Raw genomic sequence first — 27,520 nt, 5'->3', positions numbered from 1 at the left:
AATACATTTGACAGGCCCAAAATACTCTCATGGTCCACATTCATGTTGCAACGTTACATAGTTGCACTGAATATCTTAAAATAGTTGAATGTGACACATTGATTTACAGTGAAGCCTGCTACCGGTCAAAGTAATAATTATGTTCTATCATGCACACGTGTTGGGGTCTCATTCACAGGCCTCAAAAGTGAGACAGGCCCAGAAAGACATGTAAATCATCCCAGCATATTGAGGCAACGCTTCATTTTAATTTGATTTTTCTTTTTTTTATTTCTGCTTGAGTGCCTTTAAAATATGTTATCCGCTTGAAAAGTACACACGGCTTTGCATGAATAACAGCATATTTATTGCAATAATTTAAAGAAAAATATTTTAAATTGCCCACTCAACCTATGCTGTAGCTAACCCACAATAATAATGTGATGTATTTGGGGAACAGGGCATGCATCACAAGGAGAAAACTCTGAATATTTTCGAGACATTACAATAATAATACATTAAGTATTTATTTACAAGACGCAAATTGTTCTCTCCAAGCAGGACTAGAGTGATTTTTTTTTTTTATGTTTGCCGCCAATCTTGGTGAGGAACATAAATGCACGCGATGCCAGCTTTGATGGAAACGACGACAGAATACAGACCACAGAGCTGTAACTTACACGCATCCGTACAAGATGTCCATCTGCCGCATGCTTGGAGCCCCCCTTCCCCTCCTCCTCCTCCTCCTCCTCCTCCTCCCACATCCACAACATGTGCTCGTGGACATGGAGCATCCTTCCGGTTCCAGGTGTCACAAACAGGTGATCGGATCGATAAATGGGACCACGTGCCCTCGCTGGCCCGTGGACAGAAGCTCCAGGTTGCTCCCACTCTTTGTATCCGTCTGGTGGGCTTCCAGGCCCGCAAGAGGGGGACCGAGGAGGACGCGTTCAGTGGCCGAGAAGGAGTCCTCATTCCCCGGTGCGGAGGCTGCGCAGTGACTCGCTCGCTGATGATGGAGCCTCCAATGCCGCCTGTCGCCTCCTCTCGTCCTCTTTTCGCCCCCTACGAACTCCTCCCCCTGGTCTGTATGACGTCACAGAATGAAGTTACGGATTAGCCAATCAGAAAACGATTCGCCTCTTTTTGAGACTTGATTAATAATTTGAATATTTATTTTAGATCATGTCCGAAGCAATAGCTTGTGTGACATTAAATTAGACATTACAAGTTGATGAAGATAATTGATATAAAGTTGAAATATATGCGCAAGGGCCTATTAATACAGAAAGCCACGAAAGTGCAGGGATTTAACAGTAAAATCTTGTTTTTTACGGTGTGAATATTTCAGCCTTTTAATCGACGATTTGAAAGGGGGAATTTGTTTGCTGCCCCCCAGTGTCAGTATGCAGAAAGACTGCTTGGGAAATTTGGAACTAATATTCAACCCATTCGAGAAGTGCGCTGAATTGTCTTACTAGAATGGACAAAAGACCTTCTTGTACGTACCCCCAACTAATAAACGCTCAAAAGACTTTACATGACGTTTTTCAAGATTCTGACCAGAAATGTGACAACAAACCCAATGAGATCAATTGTTGTTACAATAACAATATAATAATGAAAAAAAATGTATTTTTTGATTAACACTGGTGATCGTGTAGTTTTCAGTACTTTGTACATCGACAGTTCATCGGTGGTCCTCAATTGGAGTCCCAAAGCAGTTTGGGGTCTGCAAAACGTAGAAATAAATTGCCAGGTCAAGAGCCCCCATAATGGGGCTATATCGTTTGTTTTGTGATAGATTGTTGCGTAGGTCTACCATTGTATTTCAGCATAGTTTTAATGTGGTATTTAATTATATAGTCCTCGCTACTGCCCAATATCAGGAAACCGTATTAAAAATGTATTGATTCAAATAGAAGTGTTATGACTCCGCTGTTTGGAGTGGGGTCACTTTAATCCTCACACACCTTAATTGACTGCAGTTTTCAAACAAGCAATTGAATGCTTGTAAACATTTTTGGACAAACTTATTTGCACTACAATAACAAAAGACGACATTTGAATACTTACGGGTGTTTTGTTTCAAGCCGTGTGGTGAATAAGGAGTCAAAGATGAACCAACTTGATGTCTGACTTGATTACCACTGAGGAAAACAATTACTAAAAAAGCAGCACTGAATGAATGGCAACAACATATTTTAAACACATAGCCCTGATCCAATGATGCTCCATTACATAAAGTGCCTCTTCAGATGAATATTTGTCTGCGCTTGGTTATAGCATCCAGTCACTGAGGTTATACTCCCCCTGCTGTTCATATCGGTGTACTGCTTCTTCAAAGGAAAACACACAGTCGTCGATCTACGGCGCAATTTCGTCAAATATACACAAGTCATAATTACTGTAAATAGTTACTTGAAAAATACACTTTAGGCAAAAATACAAAACAAAATCGGAGCCAAGTGAGCAAATGAGAAACTAACGATAATATAAAGGCCACTTGTGTTTTAGCAGATTAAACATTTTTAATGTAATATATTTTCAGCCAGTGGTGAGAAGTGACAAATTACAAAAACTTCATTATCATGCTTAGGTCAAATGTTTTTATTCATCTGTACTTTTCTAGCATACTAAATTTTGAAACAACTTTTTCATATTACTCCCTATATTTGAAAACAGATATCTACGGTATATTTTCTTAACTTTGTCAAAATGGGTTTGTTAAAATTTTCAACCTCCATGGATGACAATACCAATAAACAGAGGTTAGGTCAACGTTGTTACTCCGCTTATATATTTTTCAAGCTGCTGTAGTTTGAGTATATATTTTTTGGGTACCTTCTTACTTTTGCTTTATTTTGAAAAAGATATCTGTACTTTACTTTGGCAAAGTGGGCTTGATACTTTTTTTTTTAAACCCTACAAATGACAACAGGATGTTTAAAGAAAATAAATAAATCAAGCCAGTAGGTTTAGTCAAACCGAGGTTGAAACCTTTTCCATTTCCTTTCATCAGTCTATTTTACACAAGTATCTGTACACAGTAAATTTATGAGTACAATATGTAACATTTTCAGGGTAAAATTCTCACATTAAATTTTACGCTGAATGTTTCACTCTGTTCACTGGCCCGAATATAGGCTTTTTAGAGTAAAATGCACTCTACAAAATTTACTGTGTAGTTCTACTCAAGCACATAGTATGAGTTCTTTTGCCACCTCAATCGTGATAAGACCATAAAATAATCCTTATTTTGTATCAATGCCAAAAACTGACATCAGTCGTTTCAACTTTATAGGGCCATACCTCATACATCTTAACACAGAAACTACCATCGTAAAAGTGCTTTGTATAAAAATCCGTCCATTAAACAATTAAATACAAATATATAAAACACGAAATGTCAAACAATTCTTTTGGAAACCTTAGTGAACAATATAAAGCTATTCTACAATTTAAAAAAAAAAAAAAAAGTTTTTCAGGCAAGATTCTTCCTCAAGTCTATGAAAGTATTGTTTGAATTGAGTGGGCCGACATTAAGGCTGCTGCGGCGGGACTCCCTCCGAGACTTCATAGCGGGCAGCAATGTCGGAACACTGGGCGTGTTCACCCCGGTTTGGACTACACGGTTGATGGGACCATCAGAGGCCGTTCGAAGCCACAGCTCCTCCATGACGGCGGGCTCCTCGGTCGGAAGAGAAGAGCGCCTCCATATGGATGGAAGAGGGGCATTCACCAGCTCCCGCATTTCCTCTCTCGACTTTGGAGGTTTTTCACTCATTGGTGTCCCTCTTCCCCCATGGTTGTCCATGCTACTGACAGCTAGTGGTTTACCGTTACATGGCACCACTGAAACATAGCAACAATATGACAGTTAGAATAAAAGTAGATTAAGAGGAATCCTATTTCTAAGGATGAAAATAATACTTGAAATTTACCTCTGACCTGCTCCTTTGGCTGGCTGGCAGAGACGCAGAATTCCCTCAGTTTATTGCTCAATTCCAGATTTGCTGCCTTGTAGTGGTTAAGCTCCTTGCTGAGGCCGTGGATCCATCCCTCATACTGCCGCTGCCTTCCGGCTAGGCCTTCGTCCATTTGCTCTGAGTGGACGCAGACAATTTTTGGAATGTTATTTTTTTTGAATGGGAATAATGTGAATAATTGTACACTTTGTAAATCCAATGAGATCAAATCCAGGTGTTGTATAATAAAATTCTCAACCGCTCGATGGACGGAATCTAAATATGACATTCAAACGGACATGCTGAATGAATGCTAATTACGATATGCGATATACACCTCGACACTGCTGCAGTAAGAGCTGCACGCTCCTCTCGTGCTCCTTCTGCTGCTGCGTGAGCCTCCGGTCGGTGTCGAGCTGTGTACGATCCAGAGCGTTCTCCAGCCACTGCACCAGCCGCTGCTGTTCGTCCAGCTGCATTTCCAGCTCGGCGAGTGCAAGTTGTAGTTTACGCTCCTCCTCGCGCAGGGACACCACCTGCCCAAGACAATCGTGTCAGCCCTACCGTCACTACACACTTACCGTCATTGATGGGTTTGACATAAGTGCAAAATGACATGCCTCTTAATTTAAAATTGAAGCCAACAATACCACGATGTTAATCATTTCAGTATTACTTTTATTGTTGTTAGGAGTGCTCTAAGCAGGTGTCTCGCTCATACGTAGATTGCAGAGGTGCGACATAAGGTATAGATATCATTTGTCTTCAACTGACACTATGTAAATACAATTGACTTGATTTTTGCAAACACGATCAGAAAGCAACGTTCCAATAGTGCTGCCCTCAGGTGAGATGAAATGATGCCCCACAAACCTTGTCAAAGTACTTGCACAGCAGAGCTCGGGTCTCGGAGGCAGACAAGTAGCTGAGTTTGGCCATGAGATTCATCTCCCATTGGGACAGCATGCTGGCGGATGCCCTGAGCTGCCTCTGCCTTTGGGTGATAGCCTCGTTCTTGTACTCGATGGCGGCATCCAGAGCTTCGATGGCCTCATCCAGCTGGAAGAGGGTTCGCTCCTCCTGGTTAAATCAGAGCGAAAGGTTTGAGGTTCATAATGTAAGTCAGGTGTGGGCAAACTACGGCCCGGGGGCCACATGCGGCCCATTAAATGTTTTAATCCGGTCCGCTGAACTTGAAAAAAAAATTAAATGAATTGTTAATGTTTTATTTTCTAAATATTATGGTGTGTCAAATTCGATATTTTGTTGTAATGCTTTTGTTCATTTTCATTTAAAATTTATTTTTTTTTCTCTGACAAGGTGAGGTTACCAAATCACTCCATCCATCTGCTCCTGGTCCGGACCCTCTGTCAAATTTTAGAACCCATGTTTCAACCTGATATCCCCCACACATACTGTCCATGCAGACTAAAATGTTTTGCATGCAGAGTCTGACCTCAGGTGAGAGCAGGTTTCCCTGGCGCAATTTATCGTCCAGATCCACTCTTTGTTTAAGCAAGGAATCTTTCTCTTGACGCAGATTGGAGATTTCTTGTCGAATCTGTTGGGAGTCCTGAGCGCTGCTGCTGCGAAGCAGACCGTTCCTCTCGCTCAACTCGTGCTCAAGGGTCTCGATGCGTCCTGTTAGAGTCACCAGATCTTTACTCAGCGCCTAAAAAGATAGAGGAACCCAGTGAAAATGTATCAGTAATTCCTTGGTTAACGCTGTTAAAACGGTGTTGGTTTCCTGTTTGAATACCTGACTCGACCGGAGCCTCTTGGTCTCCAGACCGCTGCGCTCCTGTAACAGGGCTTCTTTCTTGGCCAGGATTTCCTCTCGTTTGGTAAGCTCGCCTTCCAGATCTTCAAGCCCTCGTCTCTGGTCCAGTACACGCTCCATTTCCTCATCCAGCCAGCGTTTCTGCTCCTCTATCTTCTGCTCACACAAGGCGTGGGATTGCATCGTCAGTCAGCTTTCATCGTTTAAGCCTGGCTCTGCAAGATAATTGCGACGAAACCTGTTGCTCCTCCAGTGAGATGACGGAGCCGTTGCTGCCACTGCGTCTCTGCCTCTGGAAGGCCGCAATCTCTTCCGTCTTGATCTTCAGAATCTTTTGCTGTTGTTCATTTTTTATCTCAAGTTCCTAATAAAGAGCAAGTGCGAAGATCTGAATACCTATTTTTTGTTGAATACAAAAATGATCCAAGAAAAAACAAATACCTTGACTCTGTGAGTTCTGCGCTGCATCTCAGTCTCCAGACGACGTTTCTGCTGACTTTCCTGACGGAGTCTCTTCCGGAGGAGCTCCTGTTGTTGCCTCATAGACTGAACACTACGCTCCAGCTCGAGCACCCGGCGCTCGCTTTGCGCCGGCAGATTCGCTAGATGGGCCGTATCCCTCTGACGTTGACTGAGAACCTTCAACAAAAACATTTGCAAAATGACAAGAGACATTTTCAAATGTTTTGCAAGATAAAAACTGACAATGTACCACAACAGAATAAATTAGCTACTTTGATCAAACTTCTTACTATACAAGCACATTTAATACAAATAAAAAACCTCATTCTCAAACAGGATGTGGAACTCTATTCTTCTTATTTCATGTTGACACAAAATGTAAATTTGTTTCCGAGCTGAGCGAATACAGACAGTAAGACCAACAAACCTGAACTTTGCTTTGAGCGGCCGCAATCTTCCGTCGACACTCCTGAGCTCTGCTCTTGTCTGCGGCACTGATCTCTTTTTCTTGCCTCTCCAGCTCCTGAAGTTGCCTTTGGGCCTCGTGCAGCTCCTGCCGTGCCTGCACGGCTTCGCTTTCCAGAGCTGTGATCTTGTGACTGTACTGCCTGTTCAGTGACTGAGCATCCTTGCCTGGTAAATAACACACAGGATGTAAAAGTGAATACGTGGGAGCACGCTTGAATTTTTTTAAAAGAAGATTGTGTTAAGGGTATACCTGTTTTGACCAGCTCCTTGATGAGCTCTTCTTTCATGCGGATCGTGACTGACAGCTCCCTTATCTTCTGTTGCGCCTGAAGAAGGCCCGATTCTGAAACACCTTCAAAGCCCCTCAAAGAATCGCGAACAGATGTCTCACCCACACTGGAGTTGGCTGAAAAGTCATGGAGAATTATATGAGTAACTAGATATCTGCAATTTCTGGAGAAAAAAAACATGTAAAGGCTGATTAATATTGAAATGTGGAATGATTTTGAACGATGTGGAATCATACTGAAAAATATTATATAATAATAATATATGTTGTTTTATTTATGAGAGCTTTTATGAACGTGTCATTGGGAATTAATGTGTAATATTTTGTGTTGCATTTAAATATTGCCTTGTTGAAAATCTTTTCCAAATTGAATTGAATGATCTTAAGAATTTGGATCAATGGGGAAATTTTTCGGGAAATTTTGGTGAATCTGAGTTTTTGGCATGCAATGAGCTGAAGATTTTGAATTTAAAACGTGGACAATGTGAATCAGTTTTATTCAAAGTGCCATTGGGAATAATAGGGAACATTTTAAGGATATTGTAAGGTGCACATTTTTGGTCGGTGGTACTTTCTGTCACTCCTAAGGTGATTTGAATTAGCTGAAGAATTTTACGTCCAAATAGGAAAGGTGTAAATATGTGTGCACCTTGCACTAGTACACGGACTTGTGTTTCGGTTTAAAAATGCTTCAGCCCACCTGAGTGTCAGATTACAAACCAGTCTGCCAAAATATATGCATTCCGTTTGGCACAAAACATGTAGATAAAACTCACATGCTTTTCTAGCTATAATGGGGCGTTGGTCGGGCTCGTGCAGATGAGATGTTTGCGCTCTACCACCGTTTGCTCGTCCACCCAAGAGCATGTCCTTCTTGGTCCAGGTTTGGTTCACCTGCCTGTCATTGAACATGTTCAATATTACATCAATACTGACATCATAAAAAACACGAGGAATACATCAATAGTGTGTTAACTGTTTTGTCATTGCGTCTTCATAGCGTGAGCAGCAAACGGTAATTTTCGAGACAAACCTTTGTCTCACTCTGGGATAGTTGCACTGTGCACCGTCTTCACTGATGTGATGAATTTCCGCTCCACTTGAGGTCATCTGCTCCTCATAGAGTGAAACATCCTGATCATGACCCTGGAAAAGCAGACACAAATTTAGATAATTGTGTACAGGTACACCATCAAGGTTATGTGATCGCAAATATAACTGCAAGAAGAATGCTTACTTTTGAAAGAACACATTAGGTGTTTCCTTTCAATTGTGACTTGACTTATTGAGCATGAGTGTAGTGCACAGTAGTGACGGGAAAATGAAGCTTCAAATTTGCTTCATGAACCAGTTGTTGTATTTTTGAGTCCTGTAGATGGCACTGTTGCTTTAAATAAAGGGTTTAAAAAATGGCAAGTCAGTGTGCTTTCAGCCCAATGTTGAACCGAGAGTGCCATCTACTGGAGTCCAAAAATACTGCAACTGGTTCATGAAGCAGATTTGAAGCTTCATTTAGCCATCACTCGTGTACAGCATCACACAGAGTTATTTATATAATTTCAAGCCAGGCACATCTGAAAATTTGCAACAAAGATTGCTTCAAGCAAAATATTTTTGGAAAAGCTCATTTTATTAGCGAATAAAAGAAAACTCAATGTAGAGGTTGATTACCCATGAAGCTCCATTTTGGCTTTGTTGCATGGAGCTAATCGGTGCAGTGTGAGGCCGTGAGCACAGATTAAGGCCGAAGCCGCGCACATCAGGACCGGATCGCAGACACTGCAACTCTGCAATCAGGTCCTGCTGCTCCTGTAGTTTATCACTCTGGGAGAGACAGCACACTCAATTGTACTCAAAAGTAGCAAACAACATAATTTTTGGGCTTAACGAAATCTCTGCCTGTTGCGACAAGGTTTATGAAACACGAAATGAGTGGTAAGCTTATCTTTGGATGTGAAACAAAACTACCTACGGCCAGCACCATATTAATGGGAGGGGAAAAAAAGAACACAGCTTTGCGTGATCAGACCTGCAGCTTGTATTGCTCCATAGCATCCTCCAGAGCTGCCAGGAAGTCTGTATTCTCTCTTTCCAGACGCAAGACCTGCGCTTGAAGTCTGACCACAGACTCATCCTTCTCGCCGTCCTTCACACTGTCACGCTCATAGCTCCACCTCTCCTCTAAAGAATCAGAATCCTGAGTTCACGTAACAGAAACAGAGATTACTATGTGGCAAATGTTCACATTTCATGCAAAGGTTACATTTTTTTTTTAATAATTTGGTTATTAAAACAATGTTCACGTTTGTGAAAACATTGACCATGTTAATTATTTCTCACAACAATTAAATAAATTTAATCAGAGATGGATTTATGAGTCTCAAAATGTATTTCTGATGCTGAATTAAAAAATGTTTTCACTTTTTTGTCCAAGCACATTAGGGTTTTGAGATATTCTCATTTTGTTTTAAGTTTGACCTCTAAAGGCCTGTGCAATTCGAATTTTACCATGCACTTATAGCTATGACATTTCATAAAAAAAAAATTTAAAAAGAAAGACGGATGGCACAGAGTCACGTTCATAGAAGTGATTTAACAGAATGACGTAACCCATTTTGCGAGAGACACACCTGGTTGTTTACGGAAGGCCTTTCCCTTCTTAAAGCAAGACTTTCCTCGGTAGAGCTGTTCTCGATACCGCTGTCGGGTCCAGATGCCGTCGTCAGCCGACTGCGTTCCTCCTCCACGGAGCAAAGCCACTCCTTCACTCTCAGACTTTGTTCCGCAGTCAACACTCCTTCACTTTGCAACTCGCGTAGCAATCTATCAAATTTATATGCATGATATATAAGATATCTTAACCAGGCTGCAATCTGCATTCTAAATTATTTATACAAATCACGTAATAATCACCTGTAAGCAGTGTCTGTGCAGGTTCGAAAGTGTGCCCCCTGCGCTTGCAGTCTGGTGATCTCGCCTTCGCCGAGTCGCGGCCTCCTATTGGGATCGGCGTGAGAAATGATGCGGGTCTCTGAGCGATGGCGGTTTTCCAAGGCTCTGCGAAGGGCCTTAATTTGTTGCTCCAGTCCTTCTATGCGATCGGGCTCCCGCTTGCAGTTGACTGTGGCCCGATTTTGAATATTACGGGCCCTCGTAGCGTAGTTGAGCGTATTGAGGCTTTCGTCAAAGTCTGACGATGATGGGCTGATGCAGGCTACCATCAAGGTTTTTGAATTTCCTCCCAAAGAGTCTTTTAGGATCCTGTGTGAAACAGTTATGATAAGAATTGATCCAAACTGCAGATTTAACGTACATGCTCGATTAGTGGTGGGTTATTAAAAGAAAAGCACCTTGTGATTTTGGAATCTCTGTATGGAATGTGTGAGCCTTTCCTTTTGGGGTCCCCGAGGGCTCCGATAACATTTCCAAGGGCAAGAAGGCCGCTGTTAATCTGTATGCTCTCCTTCAGTCTTTCTCCAGTGTTGCCTGTTCTCAAGATGCGCTCGGAGCCTGCCAAGTCCACAAAATGGAACTTGGAAGACAACATTTGTGGGCCGCCACTTGAGGCACTCCCATAGAGACGCAAACTTCCCCGCCGCTGATCCATGTACAAGGTGAAAATGGTGTGCGAGCGGCTGGAGTTTGGATTCATTTGGGTTGCGCCAGTGTGTCTGGCTGTGTTTCCCGATTCCAGTAAACTCAACACCTCATCGAGACCCTCCACGACGCACTCCTTGACCCCGCACAACACTACACAAATCCACATGTGAACAAACACATAAGTCATACAAGAGACAGTTATCATTTAAATTGCAGTAATAACACACACACACACTTTGCCCACAACACAGATCAAAGATAAAATATCTAATGAGGAATGCATAAAAAAAATGTTGCCTTAATTGGATCCAAGAAATACCTAATGTCAAAAAGAACAAAGACAGAAAATCCCATACCAATATTGCCCTTATCTTCCCGAATGTGGATGTCCTTGCTTGCAGTTTCCACTTCCAATAAGTCTTTGAATTCCTCTTTATAGACCTCCAAATAGGACACTCGGACAGAGAAGTCCGTGAGGTCGTTTTCATCCAGCAGCTTGAATACGTCCGCAACCGCCCTGGGAATGATGCCCTGCTCCTCATCACGAAATGATGCTAAAAATACATGCCCAAAAAAAAAAGAGGGGAAAAAAAGTACAACCAAGAGTGGGCAGAATGATTTAAAGCAAACCAAGCTACTGAACAACAAGTACGTTTTATGACTAAATGCAGGTGAAGTGAACCACTTACATATATTAGCTTCTCCAATGGTGTAAGTCTTGCCTGAGCCCGTCTGTCCGTAAGCAAAGACTGTTGCATTAAAACCTTGGAAGAACGCGTCAATAAGCGGCTGGACTGATGCAGAATAAACCTCCTCTTGGCAGGAGGTTTCCTCAAATAGGAAGTCGCATAGAAAGTGTCTGTCATGACCCAGGGTGACCCGCTGTAGTTCAGGGTCCACAGTGATGCAGCTCTCGTGACAGCGGAGAAGCTCTTTCGGCAGCAGCGGACGCACTCGCACTGCGACTTGGACTGCCGAATATTCCCCTTTGCCTTGGCCGCTTGGCACTTTGGGAGACATTTTGCTACAACATCAGAGCTACGTCTACGTCATTGTGGGGGCAATCAGAGAGCATCAGGCTGGAAAATGCAAGAACAATGAGTTGACCTCTAGGGGGGAAAAACATCTTGAAAAGTCAATAACGCCGTTATCAGATTACTAATTAAGGACATATTTACATCTCATTTGTTGAAATTACTGGGAACTATGTTGAATATGACTTAAAAACTGTAGCTTTCAATAGACTGCATAGATATAATGCTAGAGTTTCCCAAAAAAATCGGATGATCACAAAATTGGATTGCAGGACGTGCTACTTTCCTTAAGGCATTACAGGTACTCACCGAATAATAAGCGAATTACTGTACTTTAATTTACTCCGAGGGTGTTTTCTAACCCCACTTTTCAACTAGTGCAAAAAAATTACAACTGACTACATTATAATTCGAGCGTTCTTGTGAAACTAACACCACGCTTGTTAATAAACAATAATTACGTAGCCCGAGGCACCCCATGGAAGACCATGCGTGGCTATAACCACTCACATACTTCCTAAATACAACAAAGTTAGCATGATGGTAAGGTTGTACGGTAAAAAATACTTATTGGTCGACTACAGGTCTATAAGTCAAAATTACACGTTAATGTCGCGAGATGCTCTCGAGTAGTTGACGCGCTTGTCGTGTTTACCGAAAAGCTAAGCTAACCTTCCAAGCTAGTTAGCACCACTCGGGACAAAAACAAGGGAAACGTGAGACTTTTCGACAAGTTCTACAACGCCTTACTGGCCAATGTGGAGGGTTAAAAAGCACGCGAACATTTGGGTTAAGTTATATTGGCCACTTTGCTGTTACTTACTTGGTTGTTGTTCAAGTTAATGGTTATAGGATAAAACTTTTTTTTTTTCCTTGGAGGGGAAAAATGCAAGTGTGGGGGGGGGGGAGTCATTGGGAGGAGCCGGAAAAACGTTTGGGATTGTTCTTTTTTTGAGCATCACGGCTGAGCGTTTTGAATTTCCCTCAAACCTTTTTCCGCATCCCCAATAAACATATTTGTATTTATTCACATAAGTCTTCATTGACTTTATTTTATTGATATTATTATTATTAATTTTGATTTTAGACAAATTTAACCAATGATAATGAATCTGTTTTACGGTTCTCCATTAAATGTATTATATATGTTTTTATAAATATATACACACATATATATATATATATATATATATATATATATATATATATATATATATATATATATATATATATATATATATTACTGTACTGCACTGTACTTTACTATAAAATATAAAATGAGATAGAATGGTGTGTGCAATTACTAATGTGAACAGAAGGAGTCGCTGTAGCTCCGTTGTTTAATATGCGCGCAAAAACGTTCGGTTTTCAGGAAACAACAAATATACTGCACGAGTTTGCCTTGTATTTTTGTTTTTATCCTATGTGCAGTTTTCCTATTTTCAAAGAATCCAGTCAGCATCTTTCGGGTGGTGATGATTACATATCCAATGTTCTTCTCTGTGGGTTTCTCCATATAGCCGCTGCTTATCGCTGTTTGCCTCCTTGTGCATCTTTTCTTTCGGCACTCAGCATGCAACTACAAGGAGGGAATTATGGCTCGATTCCTAGCCCAATGGTGTTGTCATGAGTCAGTCTCAGCCACAGCGCAGAAAATACTGCAATCTGTACCTGATCACATGTTTGGTAGTAACATTCACTTACAACCACCGGTGCATATTGTTTTCGGCAGTTTTTGATTGGAGTAATGCATACATTTACAAACCAATTAAGAATATACTTACAGCAAATGTGCCAGACACAGACGCAAGCACTGTGTGAAAATTTTGCACAAATGTGCTCCTGCAGGTTATTTAGGCGAATTTAAGCAGCCATGTTATTCATGCACTTTGAAAGCATAGTAGCTCTTTGAGCAGCCTCTATTTGGCGCTCTGTTTGCAGAACAGCCCCTCTCTGTGGGCTCTTTCGACACAGAAAGTGTTGCAACAGCTCACACGCGCCTCTCACTTCCATGAAGGTCAAATTCAGAGAAGACCTGCATGCCATAATGACATTTTTATACATAAAAAATGACCACACTATTTTTTTCCACACATTGTAATTTATTTTTCAGATTTATTTTTACTGGGGATATATTAAATGTTCACATTTTAATGCATACATCAGAATTAAAAGCATTTGTGATATCACATCTACTAAAGAACGAGTCAATTAACACTTTTGACAATAATGTCTATTATAGCTTTTCCAAACCTTTATGGAGCCGAGGCACCCATTAAAAAATTCAAGGCACACCAGCGAGCAAAAATGTCCCGAAAAGTATGTTTACTGAAAAAATGATGATCTCATCTCAATGTACTCACAAATTGACCGACTGCACTGAGTGTGAATTTGCAAAGGCCAGTCTAACTTAACACAATGTTCTGCACATCACTGTAAGTCACTGATAAATAGTTAACCAGACATTTTTAATTATTGAGAGATTTTTTGGACAAATTAATTCAGTGAAATTACATAAATTCCCATAGCATTACTAATGATCTCTCACGGTATACTACATCCTAAATGGGAATCACTGGAATCCAGTTTGTATTGGAAAATAATAAATTCCTATGAAGGTGATTCAATATGATTCAATAATTCATTCACATGGACTACACACTGAATAAGTTTTGCTGAATTTATAAAAAAAAAATGCACACATTAGCATTTCTGTAGCAATTCTGTAGCTCTTCTAATAAAGCCATCTATTACGTACAGCAGTGCAAGAACAGCTGGTTTGTTAACTACATGAATGTCAGTTTGCTGTTTATGTTTGTTTTAATAACCATTCAGGCTGCAACTTTGGACCCTTACCCATCTTTTTTATTTTTTTTATTTTATTTTTTTAGAACTCATATGGAGAAACAAACATGGTAACCTTTGTAATATACCTGCCGAGCTGGACTCGTCTCTCCAGCTCACTCATCTCCACCTCAGCCTCCAGAGTGGCAGGGCCCGGCACTGGGCTGCTCAGCATCAGCTGACCTGTCAGGCGATCCGAACGCTGGACTGTGAAGTGGCGCCGAACTTGCCTTCCTCCCAGCAGAGAGAAGCGAAGCGTGTCACCTATCGGGCGCAAGGCTGAAACCCGGAACATGACACGGGGGGCGGACAGGTTGGATACGACTGCCAGGTAATGGTAGGAGAAAGAATTTGGAGCTTGAGAACACAGCTTGTTATCCACAGGGCAGGGATTACGCTCACAGCGCCTTGGAAGAAAGGACAACAAGAGTAAGTGGAATAACTGTTGAATTTGTTTCGATACGTTGCAAAAGCTGTATGAATATTTTTATCAGAGAGATAATATGAAATGTATTGTTGTGGTTGTTGTTTGCAGTGGTCTAATGGGTGTAACGTTCCTCCCCAGCTTTGACAGTCTCAATCCAAAATGGACATTTTTTTTTTAATAAAGAAATGTAAAGCTTTTTTTTAAACGTTTTGTCTTACATTGCTGAAGTTTTGACGTAAGTGGCGTGAGGATTTTTCGGGCAGTCCACACGAACACACTGGAAACCTCCATATGTGTTGATGCACGTCTGCTCCCTGGTGCAGTTGCTTTGTCTGGTGGCGCACTCATCAATGTCTGCAAGAAAGCAGAAACACCACGGCAGGCACAAAGGGATCATTCATCAGACTTAAATCAATTTAGATGCGAAAACAAACTGAAGGCGTGAGCTGTGAGGAATTTATTATGGTAACTTCTACATGACCCGCTCTTGGTACTTCCAGAGGAGAGGAAGCTTTTACACCATTGACCAATTCACCATGAAGTCACACGGATGGCAAAAGGTCAGATTGCGCCAAAAGTAAACAAACCCCAAATGTATGCTGTGCTAAATAAATTATGCAGTACAACAGATACTTCCTTTCATTACAGTATCTTTACATCCTTCTTTCTCCAATTTCAACATTTTCTACCCTGTACTCCAGACATTTTATATCTTAACAGGTTTACAAAGTTCATTGGGTTCACATTACACAAACAGAGAGCCGTCAGTCGGAGCAAGATGAGGACTTACTGTACACACTACACAGACAAAAATTCAGTGTTAAATTGACTCCCACAGAGTTGATTTCAACACTTTTTCACAGTTTATATAGTTCCACAGGCTCCAGAGTAAAATCAACTCTAAAAATAGTTAAGTATTTAACACAGCGAGAGAGTATATTTTTAACTCATTCAACAGAGTTAAATTAACACTACAGGAGTGGACAAGTACTTCTCAGACACATTTCCCCCCTCTCAGTCAGTGTTAGTTTAACTCCTAACCGGGATTCGATCATTGTGACCCATTGTGGCCCACCAATCAAAATGTGCCCACCCCTGATCTACATTTTGCTTGTACAATTTTGCAAAGGCTTCACAATAAAAATGCACCTTTACAGCTGCGTCCATCGCGAGTGACATCATATCCAGCCGGACAGGTGCAGCGATAACCTCCAGCGGTGTTGACGCATGTGTGTAAACAGAGTCTCCCAGCCTGTCCATTATGAAACAGCTCACATTCATCTATATCTGGAATACACAACACATACACGCAATGTGAAATCACGTCGCTTGAGGGTTTTGTTTCGACATTACTTATTAGTCATACCGGTGCATGTGGTGCTATCTCTGCCGGAGATTGTGTACCCTGGCTCACAAGTGCAGTGGGTGGTCCCCTGCACTGTACTGCAGCGTGATGGAAGCACAAAGGACCCAGCTGTGTCAGCTGCCTGTGTAGCGGTGGCGGCGGCAGAGGCCGGGAATGTGGCGGCCGAGGTGTTTGTGACGGTGGCAAAGACTGCAGAGGAAGTCAGGAAAGGTCATTTGGGATGCTAGTAAAATCCAGTGAGATCCAATAAAAGGGATGAATAAAAATGGTCACACGTAAGAGTGGTATTTATTTAACATTTAAACGTTTATTTAACTGGTATTTTGTCCTTCCAGCCCTGATTGTGGGGGTGTACCTAAAGTGGCATCTTTGTTGCATGTGATTGTTTTATTCAGTCAGCGATTCAATCATTAAATGAAGTGAAAACACAAGAATACAGTAAACAAAATTTTTTTTTAATTTCTTATTTACGATGGCGAGCACACTATCCACTGAAAGATTATGCCTTAAAACTGATGGAGTAACGGATAAAAAAAAAGAAAAAATCTGAACAAAGTGGGCTTCAGACATAAGGTCTCTTTGTACTCCACAGCTGTGCAGTGGGGAGCAGACAACCACTCACCCAGAAACTATCCAGGACTGCAGGCTTAAATTCAATAAATCCGCTTTGTGGGTTGGAGCTTTGGTTTGTATTAGCAAACCAAACCACTGAACAAGAGTAAGCAGGCCAGGGGAATACCTGTCTTGAAAAAATGTTGTATCTGGATTTGGATTTACATAAATCTAGAGAATACATTTTTTTGCCATTTAACTAAGAAAAATATAAATCTGTACGGGAGGGTAAGTAAAAATAAACAGATAATGCAATAGTAATAATAACAATGTGTTGAATTGCCCTGCATCACAGTTGTTTTTAAAACGCCCGCCCCCCCCATTTCGCTGAATAATATAAGAAAAATATACATGCATTTCATGTCCAACTCTCCATCAGTACATTATACATACATGTTGGCACGGGGCTTTGGCAAGTTTCTCCAGCCCAGCCTTTAGGACAGATGCAAGAAAACTGATTGACTTCATCCAAACACGTTCCACCATTCAGGCATGGGATGGACGCACACTCGTTGACTTCTGCGTGAAGACAAACCAAGATAGAAGAGCTTTGTGTGAGGAAATATTGGGGGAAGGAAATGAGACAATTGATGGTTGATTAAAAAAAATTGTTATACAAACTGCATAAATGACTAAGAAACAACTAGCTAACAAAATATAAATAAAAAAATAAAAAATTGTAGCTCTGTCTTCCGAAAAGCAACAATAAATTGCAATTTTGCAATAAAAGTAACATTTTAAAAATCACATCAATATTAGAGAGATTTAATAAGCTGTTTAAAAAAATAACCACAACATAAAAAGTAAAAAATGGTCACGAGTCACAGAGTATTGGGAATGTTGGTCACTCTCACCTTTGCATATCGGCTGCTGGCCGCTCCAGCTCAAACTTTCCTGACAAATTCTGCTCTCTGTTCCCACAAGTTCAAAGCCAGGGTCACACAAAAAGTGAACCTCATGGCCCAAGCTGTGTGATTTGCCCAGCTTCCTCCCATTGTTTGGTACATCCAGTTTTGGGCAAGTACCTTGGAGAAATAATCAAACTGAACATGAATATTTAGCTTGTCATATTATATTAATACATTCATATTTATTTGAATCCATTGTTTCCTTGTTTAGAACTTACTGTTTATGGTTCTCGTGGAGTGCTTTCCTGTGCTACTCTGCAGTAGGTTTATTTTCTTCTTCAGGTTGCGCAGGCTCTGCAAGTAAGAGGCTTCATGAGCTGTGAGAAGTTTCTGGATCTGTTTCAGGGATCCTTGTATTTCCAGTCTGCTTGAACAGTCCTGGAATACAAAAGTGAGACCATTTGTTGGTTATTAGTCACTTCACAAAACAGCCTCCAAAGTTCTTCTCTCTCTCTCTCTCTCTCTCTCTCTCTCTCTCTCTCTCTCTCTCTCTCTCTCTCTCTCTCTCTCTCTCTCTCTCTCTCTCTCTCTCTCTCTCTCTCTCTCTCTCTCTCTCTCTCTCTCTCTCTCTCTCTCTCTCTCTCTCTCTCTCTCTCTCTCTCTCTCTCTATATATATATATATATATATATATATATATATATACAAATATATATATATAATAATGCAAAAACAAATATTACAGCACATTGCTGCCGATTTAAGAGGGACTGCGTCTGACCAAAAATGTAAGGGCAATGTTGGGACTGAAACCTTCAAATCAGCTCTGTTGCAAATGTGAGTCTGTTGAATGTCGGCGCAGTACAGGCTTGAGATGTCTGATATTGAAGAAAACATACTTGGATCAAAGTGTGTTTGTCCAGTCTAAGTATTTGCATGATGGAATGTCAACTCACACAATCGTGTACTGTAAGTCAGAAACTAAAAGTGCCCGGTTTACTTCTCAGATGTGGTGTGGTTGGCACCAGACAACTTACGTAACTGTACAGCATGAAATCAGGAAAAAAATTAGCAGACTCGGCAAAACCTATAAAAAAGATTCTATGTGCAGACGTGAGCAAACTACGGCTCGGGGGCCACATACGGTCCATTAAACGTTCTAATCCGGCCCGCCAAACTTGAAAAAAAAAAAGAATAAACCTTGTTAATGTTTAATTTTCTAAATACTTTGGTGTGTCAAACACAGATATTTTGTTGTAATGCGTGTGTTCATTTTCATTTAAAATTAAACGTTTTTTGTTTCTATGATGAGGTGAGGTCATCAAAAAACTCCATTTGTACCTGGTCCGGCCCCCAAATTTTAGAACCCATTGTGGCCCACCAATCAAAAAGTTTGCCCACCTCTGCTATAGAGGATTACATATCTGCTATGTGCTAGATCACTCAGCACTTGCTCAAATCAAGAGCTGTGAGAAAATAAATAGGAGCATTTACAAGACACTAACTAAGGGCCTGATTTACTGATGGTTTGCCTTGATTATGCATGAGAACGAAAAACATAATATTGTGCTGATGTATGTTACTTGTAAGTTTTAAATTATTGACCCATGTCTTTTTTTATCCACTTTTACATGTTTGGAGAAAAGCATCTCGACATTAGAAATTGCTTATACAATTTTCACTATCACTTAAGTAATTAATGTTGATTTTGTATTGTTTTAATTATTATTTTTTTTTTTTTTAATGTAATGGGGTCTCACCTCTTGCCCTCCTCTTTTAACAGCATAATCCCCCCTTGCCCCATCACCTCATGCTTGTTTTCAGGCAACCAAAAATGTGTTTTCCAGCAACAGTTACGTAAGAAGAGTCAATATTTGTTGGAAATATTTCTGATCTGGACAGCAGTGAGGTTTGGAGAGGCTTCAGTCATTAGGAGCTCGGCTGGTGTTTATAGTGTATTTGTCAAAGGCCTCTTTCTACCACATTTCACATGTATGGTTGACGTTAGCACAGCGTGTACGAGGCATGCAGGTATGCAGTGCAAAGATTTTGGACAGGTCCCCCGTGCTCTCATTTTTGTCTCTTCTCCATGTGTGTTAATTTAATAATATACTACACTCATACTGCATCCTGATGGACACAAACTGAAGATAGAAATAAACAAGGTGGCAATTCATGAGTAAATCGTAAGGAAATACAAACGTTGACATTTCCGCATGTTGCAGCTTAACTAAGAGTCTTTGACGGTCAAAACTTATTAGACACTAATCGAATCAGCTTATTCATCATCTGGTGCTGATGTGCAAGGTCGGCTCATTCAACATTTGCGATCGTTTGTCAACTCAATTCCAATCCAAGCTTGACCTTTCAAAATCCTCTAAACTTATTTTCACAGTGCACTTACCTGCCCAGATGTAGGATGCAGCGAACAGAAGCCAAGCAGCGTGATGACGGCCGTGACCGATACAAACATGTTTATGCTAAAATCTCAGTCCAAACGCGGAGACGGTGATCAGATCTGTGATGCCTGAGGCAGTTTGAACGTAGAGTGGGCAGCTCAACACAGTGTCCAAGGACTCCTCCAGGTGAGTGAAAGACCACACTTGGCCAGTGGGGAAGTTACTGTGGAATGTTGGCTTTCAGAGCCAAGAGCCAATCAGAAGATGAAGATATGTTCCCTTCCACTTAACAAACAACTTTGGTGTGGACTTGCTCAGCGTAGGTTTATTTACAGTTTCTTCATGAATAGATGTGCTGGTTCTGGATGGTACATGCTGTATATGTATTCTTTAACCACACCGTGTGACAAGCAAATATGGAACAACTAACACTCTTGAAAAACATAAAGTAATGTTTTTAAGGGGATGGGTTGTTAACACCAGGTAAACAGTTGACTATGCCGAAATAGCACACCGATTGGACAGTAGATTACATGCGCTGTATATAAAACATATCATCGGTGTCGGGCAGAAACCTTGTATGTCCAAATATCCATTCATTATCCAAATCGCGGAGCCTCACGAGGGCCGCTGGTGTGCTGGAGCCTATCCCAGATGTCTTCGGCCAGTAGGCGGCGTATACCGGTTGCCAGACGCTCGCAGGGCATGTCCAAATATGGTCAGTTTCCTATTTTTTTTTTACTACGCATTGCTACGACAGCCAGTGGCAACAAAAGGCGTAACATTACTACAATGAAATTGTATTATTGAAATTCACTTGTTAAAACAGGACTTTCTTTCTTCATTAAACATTTGCGTTGATAGAATAATTAATTTACTATTGTGCTATTTAAAAAAAAAATCTATATATTGTTCATCCCTTAGTTTATTTTTATTTAAATTTAAGTTTTGACATCCATGACAATGCATTTGAATTTGTTTGCTCTTATGGAAACAATAAAGGGTCAGTGACGTTTTTATTTTCATTGTTTTGGTAAAGGCTTCCACCTGTTGGCCAGATACTGTCATTGGATTTGCTTCTTTGAAAGTAAAATCCAGTAATGTAAGATCTGTTAGAGGTTCAGAAAATGGATGGATAGATATTTCACGTGCTTTTATTTTTGTAATCGTTTGTAGACATAACGAAGAGATGATTTGTAACCTTGATTGTTCTCTTTTTATCAAACAGGCGTGGTTCAAATTCTATAATTCAGTACAGAAGAACACGGGTACAAGCCACCAGAATGAATTTAATCTTTAGGGTGTTGGGGGTCTCTCTTCGAAATCGGGTGAGACACTCGGCCATCTAGTCAAGGAGGTGCTCAGAGTCGAGCCGCCTCTCCTCCGCATTCAGAAGAGTCAGATGAGGTAACCAATGTTAGTTCAGTCATGACTCAATTCTGTCGGCAGGGGTCACTATTTTATTTAATAAGTTCAGAGGAGACACAATTATTAATTATATTGAAAAGGAAAATGTTATTGGATTTTAAAATAGAATATTTTGTCAAAAATAAAAAAAATGTAAAAAAACCCGCCAAAAAAAAAACAAGACAAAACATGGCCCTCTAAACGTCTGGCATTACTGCGCATGCGCACTGCGATCCCCGAATGTTCTCGTTGCGGACGACAGTGTTGCGCGCAGGCGCAATTGAGGCGCAGCACAAGCAGACGAAGAGTGCGACTGGCGCAACGCTGAGGGATACTTTGGCCCTTAGGCTGAGCTTTCTGTGGATTTGGGTTGACGGAGGCATCGGTTATTAAAATGACCAGTGGGTATCGACATATATAAATTTACCGTAAGGCATTATATACTTCACAGCAACTGCATGCTCTCGTTGTTTCTGTCTTTCGCCTAGTCGAGTTGTGGCGCCGTCTATTTGCTGGAACAGTCTTCTCGCAGGGCTTGGACGTTTCCAGATTTGCCCATAATAATCCCTCAGAACTTTGTTTATTCGTTATTAGATAGACTATACGCGATAAGCAACTGCATTAAGAGTTAATCTGTTGTACTAGCGTTGCTCTAGCTAGTTTTTGGCCTGCTGTAATTGACTGATACAAATGCTCTTCCAGTGATTCTATGTTATCAAATCGATCACAAAGATAAACACTTTAAAAATCATTTTCGGTCAACAAATTAATCAGATGCATATCGGGTGTGTCTAGCTTGTTAATTGTTTTGCTGCTCGACCTGTTTCTGTTTTGTTGTGGTTTGAGCTGGAAAGCTGCTCAACAGCACCCCTCTGCCACGTCGTCTGCTTTTTTTTTTTTTATCCTGCACTATTCCTCGCTTTTACGACATAACACAAATTGAGGTTACGAACGGCACGCGGCACATGAGGGCATGCTCAGGTAGAGCCGTAATTGCTCTTTTAGCTCTTAATTAATGAGCTCTCCTTCCCCCAACACACGAAATTCAAATGATCAGCACATCTAAAAGCTTTGCAGAAGCCCGATAACAATCTTTGTGATGTATTATCAAAATCCCTTTTATCACATCTAATTGTATTGTTAAAAATCGAAAATTGTGTTAAATTGTTAGGCGGTATATCGGTTTGCATCGTATAGGTAAAACAAACAAACAAACAAAACGTATCTTTAACACCTCTGTGAACAGGTTTTAACATTTCTGAATGTCGTTTTCTGTGCAGGTGAGGGACAATGCAATATCCCTCTGAGCCCACCCCACTTCTCAGAAAAGTCACTCAGAATATTTCCGAGACGTGATAATCCAGTCTTTGCTCACTTTAATTGCGATGGATGGATGAAAATGCTAAAAAAAAAAGAAGAAATCCTTATCAATATGTGTTACATCATCATGTATGAGTTTGAAAGGATATAACAGCGTTTTGATAGTTTACAATACACTTGAAGCCATGGGTGGAAAACTCCGGTACTCAAGGGCCACTTCCCTGCATGTTATAGAGGTTTTCTCCTGCAGCACACCAAATTCAAATGATCGAGATCGATATCAGGCCGTTGCAAAACTTGCTGATGAGCTGATCATTTGAATCAGGAAACTTCTAAAACGTGGCGGAAAACTGCCCTCTGGGACCGAAGTTTGAGACCCCAGGTTAAAGCCATTAATATAGGAGAAGGGGTCCACTGTATATGACGTTTCCAACTAACATTGTGTTTTTATCAGGGGGAAATCAGCGTGAGCTTGCACGCCAAAAGGCTGCCAAGAAGGCTAACGAGAGCGGCAAAGGGAAGAGAACTGATGACGGGCTCTCGGCCGCCGCTCGCAAGCAGAGGTACAAAACAATATGCATCAATCAACACTTGATTGTGATTCAATATTAGATAAGTTTAACCCTCATGAAACCTTGTCTCTTCCCCTCAAGGGATGCTGAAATAATGCAGCAAAAGCAGAAAAAAGCGGACGGTGGAGAGAAAGACAACCCAAAGTCCAAATGAAGAGCTTATTTTATCCCTTATTCTGCTTCCTTCCTGATAAATATAAAAGCCAGTAATGTCATTTTTTTAAATATCCGAGACTCAACATAGAATTGAGCCTACATTCTCTCCTTATGGCAAATGGAATATTTTTTTCTGGGGTGAAATTGTTGGCTCTTATCCCACACTGATGCCACGTGCATGCAGAGTCGCGTGGGTGCTTTTTAGCTGCAGGAGAAAGATGAACAGTCGTCCACACAAAGCGTCGTCGTAGCTGTTGTGTATTCTTCTTGTACAAAACATGTCTCCTGATGATTACTAATAAAGAGTATCTTTGTAGTTCACACTCACTTGTCTCATTATTATTATCTATTCCATTAAATGTGAGTTAATTAGACTGTTGGGAAAAACACTGAAAAGCTTTGATCAGCGTCCCCCCCCCCCCCCACACACACACTTTGACTGAAATCTGGTGACACACTGCCTGGTAGAACCAAAGACACATAAGAAGGGTACCAGTGGTGGCAGAGAACTAAGTTACAACTGTAGAAGTGGAACTTGGTTCGACCTTGGAATGTGCCTGACTGCACAGTAAAATCTGAAAAAAAATAAAATAAAATCCGTTTTACCAAGCAGGTGCTAGCAAATAGCACATAACTGGGCTTCAAACAGTGGTCAATGGCTACTATTAAAATAAGCAAATTTTTACTGCACAAAGAACTGCATTTGTTACTGTTGACAACAAAATTGTTTTTTTTTTAACTCTAGTTTTTTTTTTTTTTAATCATCCAAGAAAATCGTTTTTCTCTGATAATGCAAGATAAAGAGAAGACAAGCTTGGGCAATGGACAATTAAATTTCAATGAACTGATCATCGTTAGCCATCGAAACATCTACACAGTATCTTGTTTTGCTTAAATGATACAAATTTAACTTTTAGCCAACGACAACAGCCAGAAAGAAAAAAAATAGCTTCAAACTAGCGTATCATCAACTCGTCATATTGTCAATTTAAAGTTTACACCAACGTAAGTGTGATTTCAAAAAGAATAGCAACAAAATAAGTTAAAAGTAACTCATTGGTAGTGATGGTAAAATGAAGCGACAAATTTGCTTCATGAACCAGTTGTTGTATTTTTGAGTCCTGTAGATGGCACTGTTGTGTTAAATAAAGGGTTTAAAAAATGTCAGTGTGCTTTCAGCCCAATGTTGAACCGAGAGTGCCATCTACTGGAGTCCAAAAATACTACATCTGGTTCATGAAGCAGATTTGAAGCTTCATTTACCCATCACTACTCAGTGGTAGCGGTGATTTTCAACAGCACAAAACTGGTGAAAAATCCTGGTGGACTATTTTTAGAATAGGCCTACGGGCTACCTGAAGGCACCATATTGGTAACCCCTCAGTTATAAACAAACAAAAAAAACATGATTAGGTGAAGTCGAGAATACCTCGCCGCAAATTGCAGGTACACTGTGTACAAACGGCAATTACTAAACCTCACCACCAGATGGCAGGAAAGACCACGGTGTATTCAAGTCAAATCTATACCCCAAATTCAATAAACTACATGCCAACTTACTCCTTTCTGATTTTTGCAGATGATTTACTATTGGCTTTTTCAAGTCGTGATTTCCAACTCCCACTGGAGACGTTCACAGCCGAGTGTGAAGCGGTTGGGATGAAAATAATCACCTCCAAATCTGAGACCATGGTCCTCAGTCGGAAAAAAGGGGAATGCCCGCACCGGGTCGGAGATGAGATGATACAAGCGGCCGAAATATGTTTCCTCCGCAGGGTATCCGGGCTCTCCGTTAGAGATAGGGTGAGAGTGAGAAGCTCAGTCATCTGAGAGAGACTTGAGCCGATGAGAGGAACCAGATGAAGTGGCTCTGGTAACTGGTTAGGATGGCTCCTGGTCACCTCGCTGGTGAGGTGTTCTGGACATGTTCCAATGGCAGGGGGCCTCTGAGACAACCCAGGACACGTTGAAGAGACTGTCTCTCAGCTGGCCGGGGAATTCCTTGGGATCCCTCGGAAAGATTTGGAAGAAGTGGCTGGGGAGAGGAAAGTCTGGGCTTCCCTGCTACTCCTGTGACCTAATGCCGGATAAGCAGTAGGCAATGGATGGATGATAGAAGATATTAAAAAGGAAAATAATGCAGTATGTTCAATGAACGGTTACAACCCCCCCAAAATCTTTTATGAATATACAAACAACGCTTAATCATATGAGCACTTCCTCGCAATAAAATGTGGTAATAAGACCTAAATAATTCCTCTATCGTGATAACGATCAGCAGTCGGACATGTATAGATATGTTCTGAATATAAAAACTAATATAGTCGTTTTAATTAAAAAAAAAAAAGAGCAAAGCATATCATAGATCAACGAAAAAAAAAAATCCTCACGAAGGTGTCTGTCAAAAACATTGATTTTATTCATTTATCATAAAAACTTTCAAATAAAGTGCTTTTTATGTACATTATAACAAAAACAAGAGTCACAATTCATCTCCATAATACAAAAAATACAGTTCACAAGTATTTACACGACAAATAATTATAATAACAATAACAATTATAATTATAATAACTAAAAATAAGAGAAGGGATTCATGCAGGCAAGACCACATTTGTGTACTTTGTTCAGCTAAGTGGATGATGTTTTTTTTTTTTGGATGAGGCCTATATGGAATATCGAATGTTAGTTGTATTGTGCTGGTCTTTATCATGGGACTGTTTGAACAAAACAAAATAAAAATCCTAAAAACGAAAAAAAAAAAAAGAAAAAAAAGCAATGAGGTGGCCATTACATTCAAGTCCAGTACAGTATTCGTTGCGTCACTGAGGAGCCGCTCAAAATGAAGCAAGCGTAAATTGCTCTGGAACATAAAGCTGGTCAATAATAAATATGCACGACAATTAAGGCCAAATGGTAACTGTACATGTCAGTTTGTGTCTTCAGAAAGGCATGTGTCCAAAAAAAAAATAATTAAAAAAATTAAGCATTTTGAGCAGCCCCTCGTATTATGGTTAGCGGCTAACGTTAACAATGGTAGTAGCATGACCCGTGTCGTCGTGAATTATAAATGCTGGGCAGTACGACATGGTACGTCGCAACAAAAAAAAAAGGCAGAACAACAAAGGCATTTTGTAATTTTATGAGGCTATCAAGCATATAAAAGCAGGATATATATATATATATATATATATATATATTTTTGATCATGTAGTCACGTTCCCAATTAATATATTTTCCATTAGTTCAGATGGGGAAAAAAATCCAAACATTTTTTTTAATCAACGGTGTGTTTGTCTTATTTCGACAACAGTGTCTTTGTTGTGTGGTGTACTGACGGAGGCAGTGGCGAATTCGACTACTTTGCTGCCGGCGCGAGCCCGCATGCTCACGGGCTGTCTCGTAATTATTTGTCCATTAAGATGCTTTTAAGGTTTCCAGGTTTTGATCTACACATTGAAATGCAATAGCAATAACCATGTAAATTTGCATAGTTAAAAAACACTAAAAAACACACCTGTTAGCTTGGCGCAAATAAAAATAAAACATATTTTGATCTGTAGTGTCAAATTTAATTTGTGTTCTAGCACTGCTTAGCTAATTTGAGACGAGTATGAGCTGACAGACCAATTCAGATTCAAGATTTTTGACAATTTTACGAATTAATTTTTAGATTTTAACATACTTAGCAGTTTAGCTTGGCACAAACAGAGCTAGCTTGGCTCGCTCTAAAAATGACTTAATCTAAGTTGTGGCCGAATTCACGCAAATTAAATTTGAAGTCATTTTTACAAACGTCCGTGTCACCTGTTCCGCAAGTTAAGCTAGCTAGCAGCTTGTATTACCGTATGGCTCCAGTTTCGGGATTGTATTCAGTAAGTAATTCATTTGCATATTCAGTAAAGCTTAGCAGTTAGCTTACAGGTTTTTGCTGGGCATGCTCCAGAAGTAACCAAATCTTAATTAGCAGCATATTAAGTTTCAATTTAC

The 27,520-nt window shown here is 40.4% G+C and overlaps 3 protein-coding genes across 4 annotated transcripts; 1 reads left to right on the top strand and 2 right to left on the bottom strand.

The window, feature by feature from the left end:
• Positions 1-2,500: 2,500 nt before the first annotated feature.
• Positions 2,501-12,472, bottom strand: kif7 (kinesin family member 7). 2 transcript variants are annotated; one of them, XM_088296347.1, is made up of 20 exons: positions 12,404-12,472; positions 11,236-11,625; positions 10,903-11,100; positions 10,297-10,696; positions 9,860-10,207; positions 9,577-9,769; positions 8,976-9,143; positions 8,618-8,770; positions 7,980-8,092; positions 7,723-7,844; positions 6,908-7,063; positions 6,617-6,822; positions 6,169-6,366; positions 5,966-6,091; positions 5,707-5,883; positions 5,404-5,619; positions 4,821-5,027; positions 4,285-4,483; positions 3,924-4,085; positions 2,501-3,834 (listed from the first exon to the last, which is right to left on the bottom strand). In XM_088296347.1, exons 2-20 carry the CDS (start codon positions 11,564-11,566, stop codon positions 3,464-3,466), a joined length of 4,044 nt encoding a protein of 1,347 aa, XP_088152473.1. In that variant the 5' UTR covers positions 11,567-11,625; positions 12,404-12,472; the 3' UTR covers positions 2,501-3,463. The 2 variants fall into 2 exon arrangements, with proteins under 2 accessions (XP_088152473.1, XP_088152474.1); XM_088296348.1 differs by having other exon boundaries at positions 3,662-3,834; positions 3,931-4,085.
• Positions 12,473-13,667: 1,195 nt separating this feature from the next.
• On the bottom strand, positions 13,668-20,266 carry LOC148337445 (fibulin-7). Its single transcript, XM_088296349.1, has 8 exons — positions 20,081-20,266; positions 17,956-18,115; positions 17,684-17,854; positions 17,223-17,348; positions 16,218-16,406; positions 16,001-16,138; positions 15,070-15,205; positions 13,668-14,831 (listed from the first exon to the last, which is right to left on the bottom strand). Exons 1-8 carry the CDS (start codon positions 20,147-20,149, stop codon positions 14,468-14,470), a joined length of 1,353 nt encoding a protein of 450 aa, XP_088152475.1. The 5' UTR covers positions 20,150-20,266; the 3' UTR covers positions 13,668-14,467.
• A 1,450-nt stretch (positions 20,267-21,716) lies between these two features.
• On the top strand, positions 21,717-23,853 carry LOC148337444 (small EDRK-rich factor 2-like). The gene is made up of 3 exons (XM_088296350.1): positions 21,717-21,883; positions 23,257-23,365; positions 23,456-23,853. The coding sequence occupies exons 1-3, from the start codon at positions 21,877-21,879 to the stop codon at positions 23,526-23,528; spliced, it is 189 nt and encodes a 62-aa protein (XP_088152476.1). The 5' UTR covers positions 21,717-21,876; the 3' UTR covers positions 23,529-23,853.
• The last annotated feature ends 3,667 nt before the right edge of the window (positions 23,854-27,520 follow it).

The sequence above is a fragment of the Idiotropiscis lumnitzeri genome, chromosome 5 (assembly GCF_059441095.1).
Source record: "Idiotropiscis lumnitzeri isolate Australia: NSW breed Sydney's pygmy pipehorse chromosome 5, RoL_Ilum_1.0, whole genome shotgun sequence".
NCBI lineage: Eukaryota > Metazoa > Chordata > Actinopteri > Syngnathiformes > Syngnathidae > Idiotropiscis > Idiotropiscis lumnitzeri.
This window is presented reverse-complemented; position numbering and strand designations above follow the sequence as displayed.

Coding starts and splice junctions, on each gene's coding strand:
- LOC148337445 (XM_088296349.1), bottom strand. CDS start 20,149: ATGTTTGTATCGGTCACGGCCGTCATCACGCTGCTTGGCTTCTGTTCG. Junction 17,855..17,955: donor CTCCACGAGAACCATAAACA/GTAAGTTCTAAA, acceptor TATTTCTCCAAG/GTACTTGCCCAAAACTGGAT. Junction 14,832..15,069: donor TACGTCAAAACTTCAGCAAT/GTAAGACAAAAC, acceptor CTTTCTTCCAAG/GCGCTGTGAGCGTAATCCCT.
- kif7 (XM_088296347.1), bottom strand. CDS start 11,566: ATGTCTCCCAAAGTGCCAAGCGGCCAAGGCAAAGGGGAATATTCGGCA. Junction 5,884..5,965: donor TCTCACTGGAGGAGCAACAG/GTTTCGTCGCAA, acceptor TTGTGTGAGCAG/AAGATAGAGGAGCAGAAACG. Junction 5,028..5,403: donor GAAACCTGCTCTCACCTGAG/GTCAGACTCTGC, acceptor TGATTTAACCAG/GAGGAGCGAACCCTCTTCCA.
- LOC148337444 (XM_088296350.1), top strand. Junction 23,366..23,455: donor GCCGCCGCTCGCAAGCAGAG/GTACAAAACAAT, acceptor CTTCCCCTCAAG/GGATGCTGAAATAATGCAGC.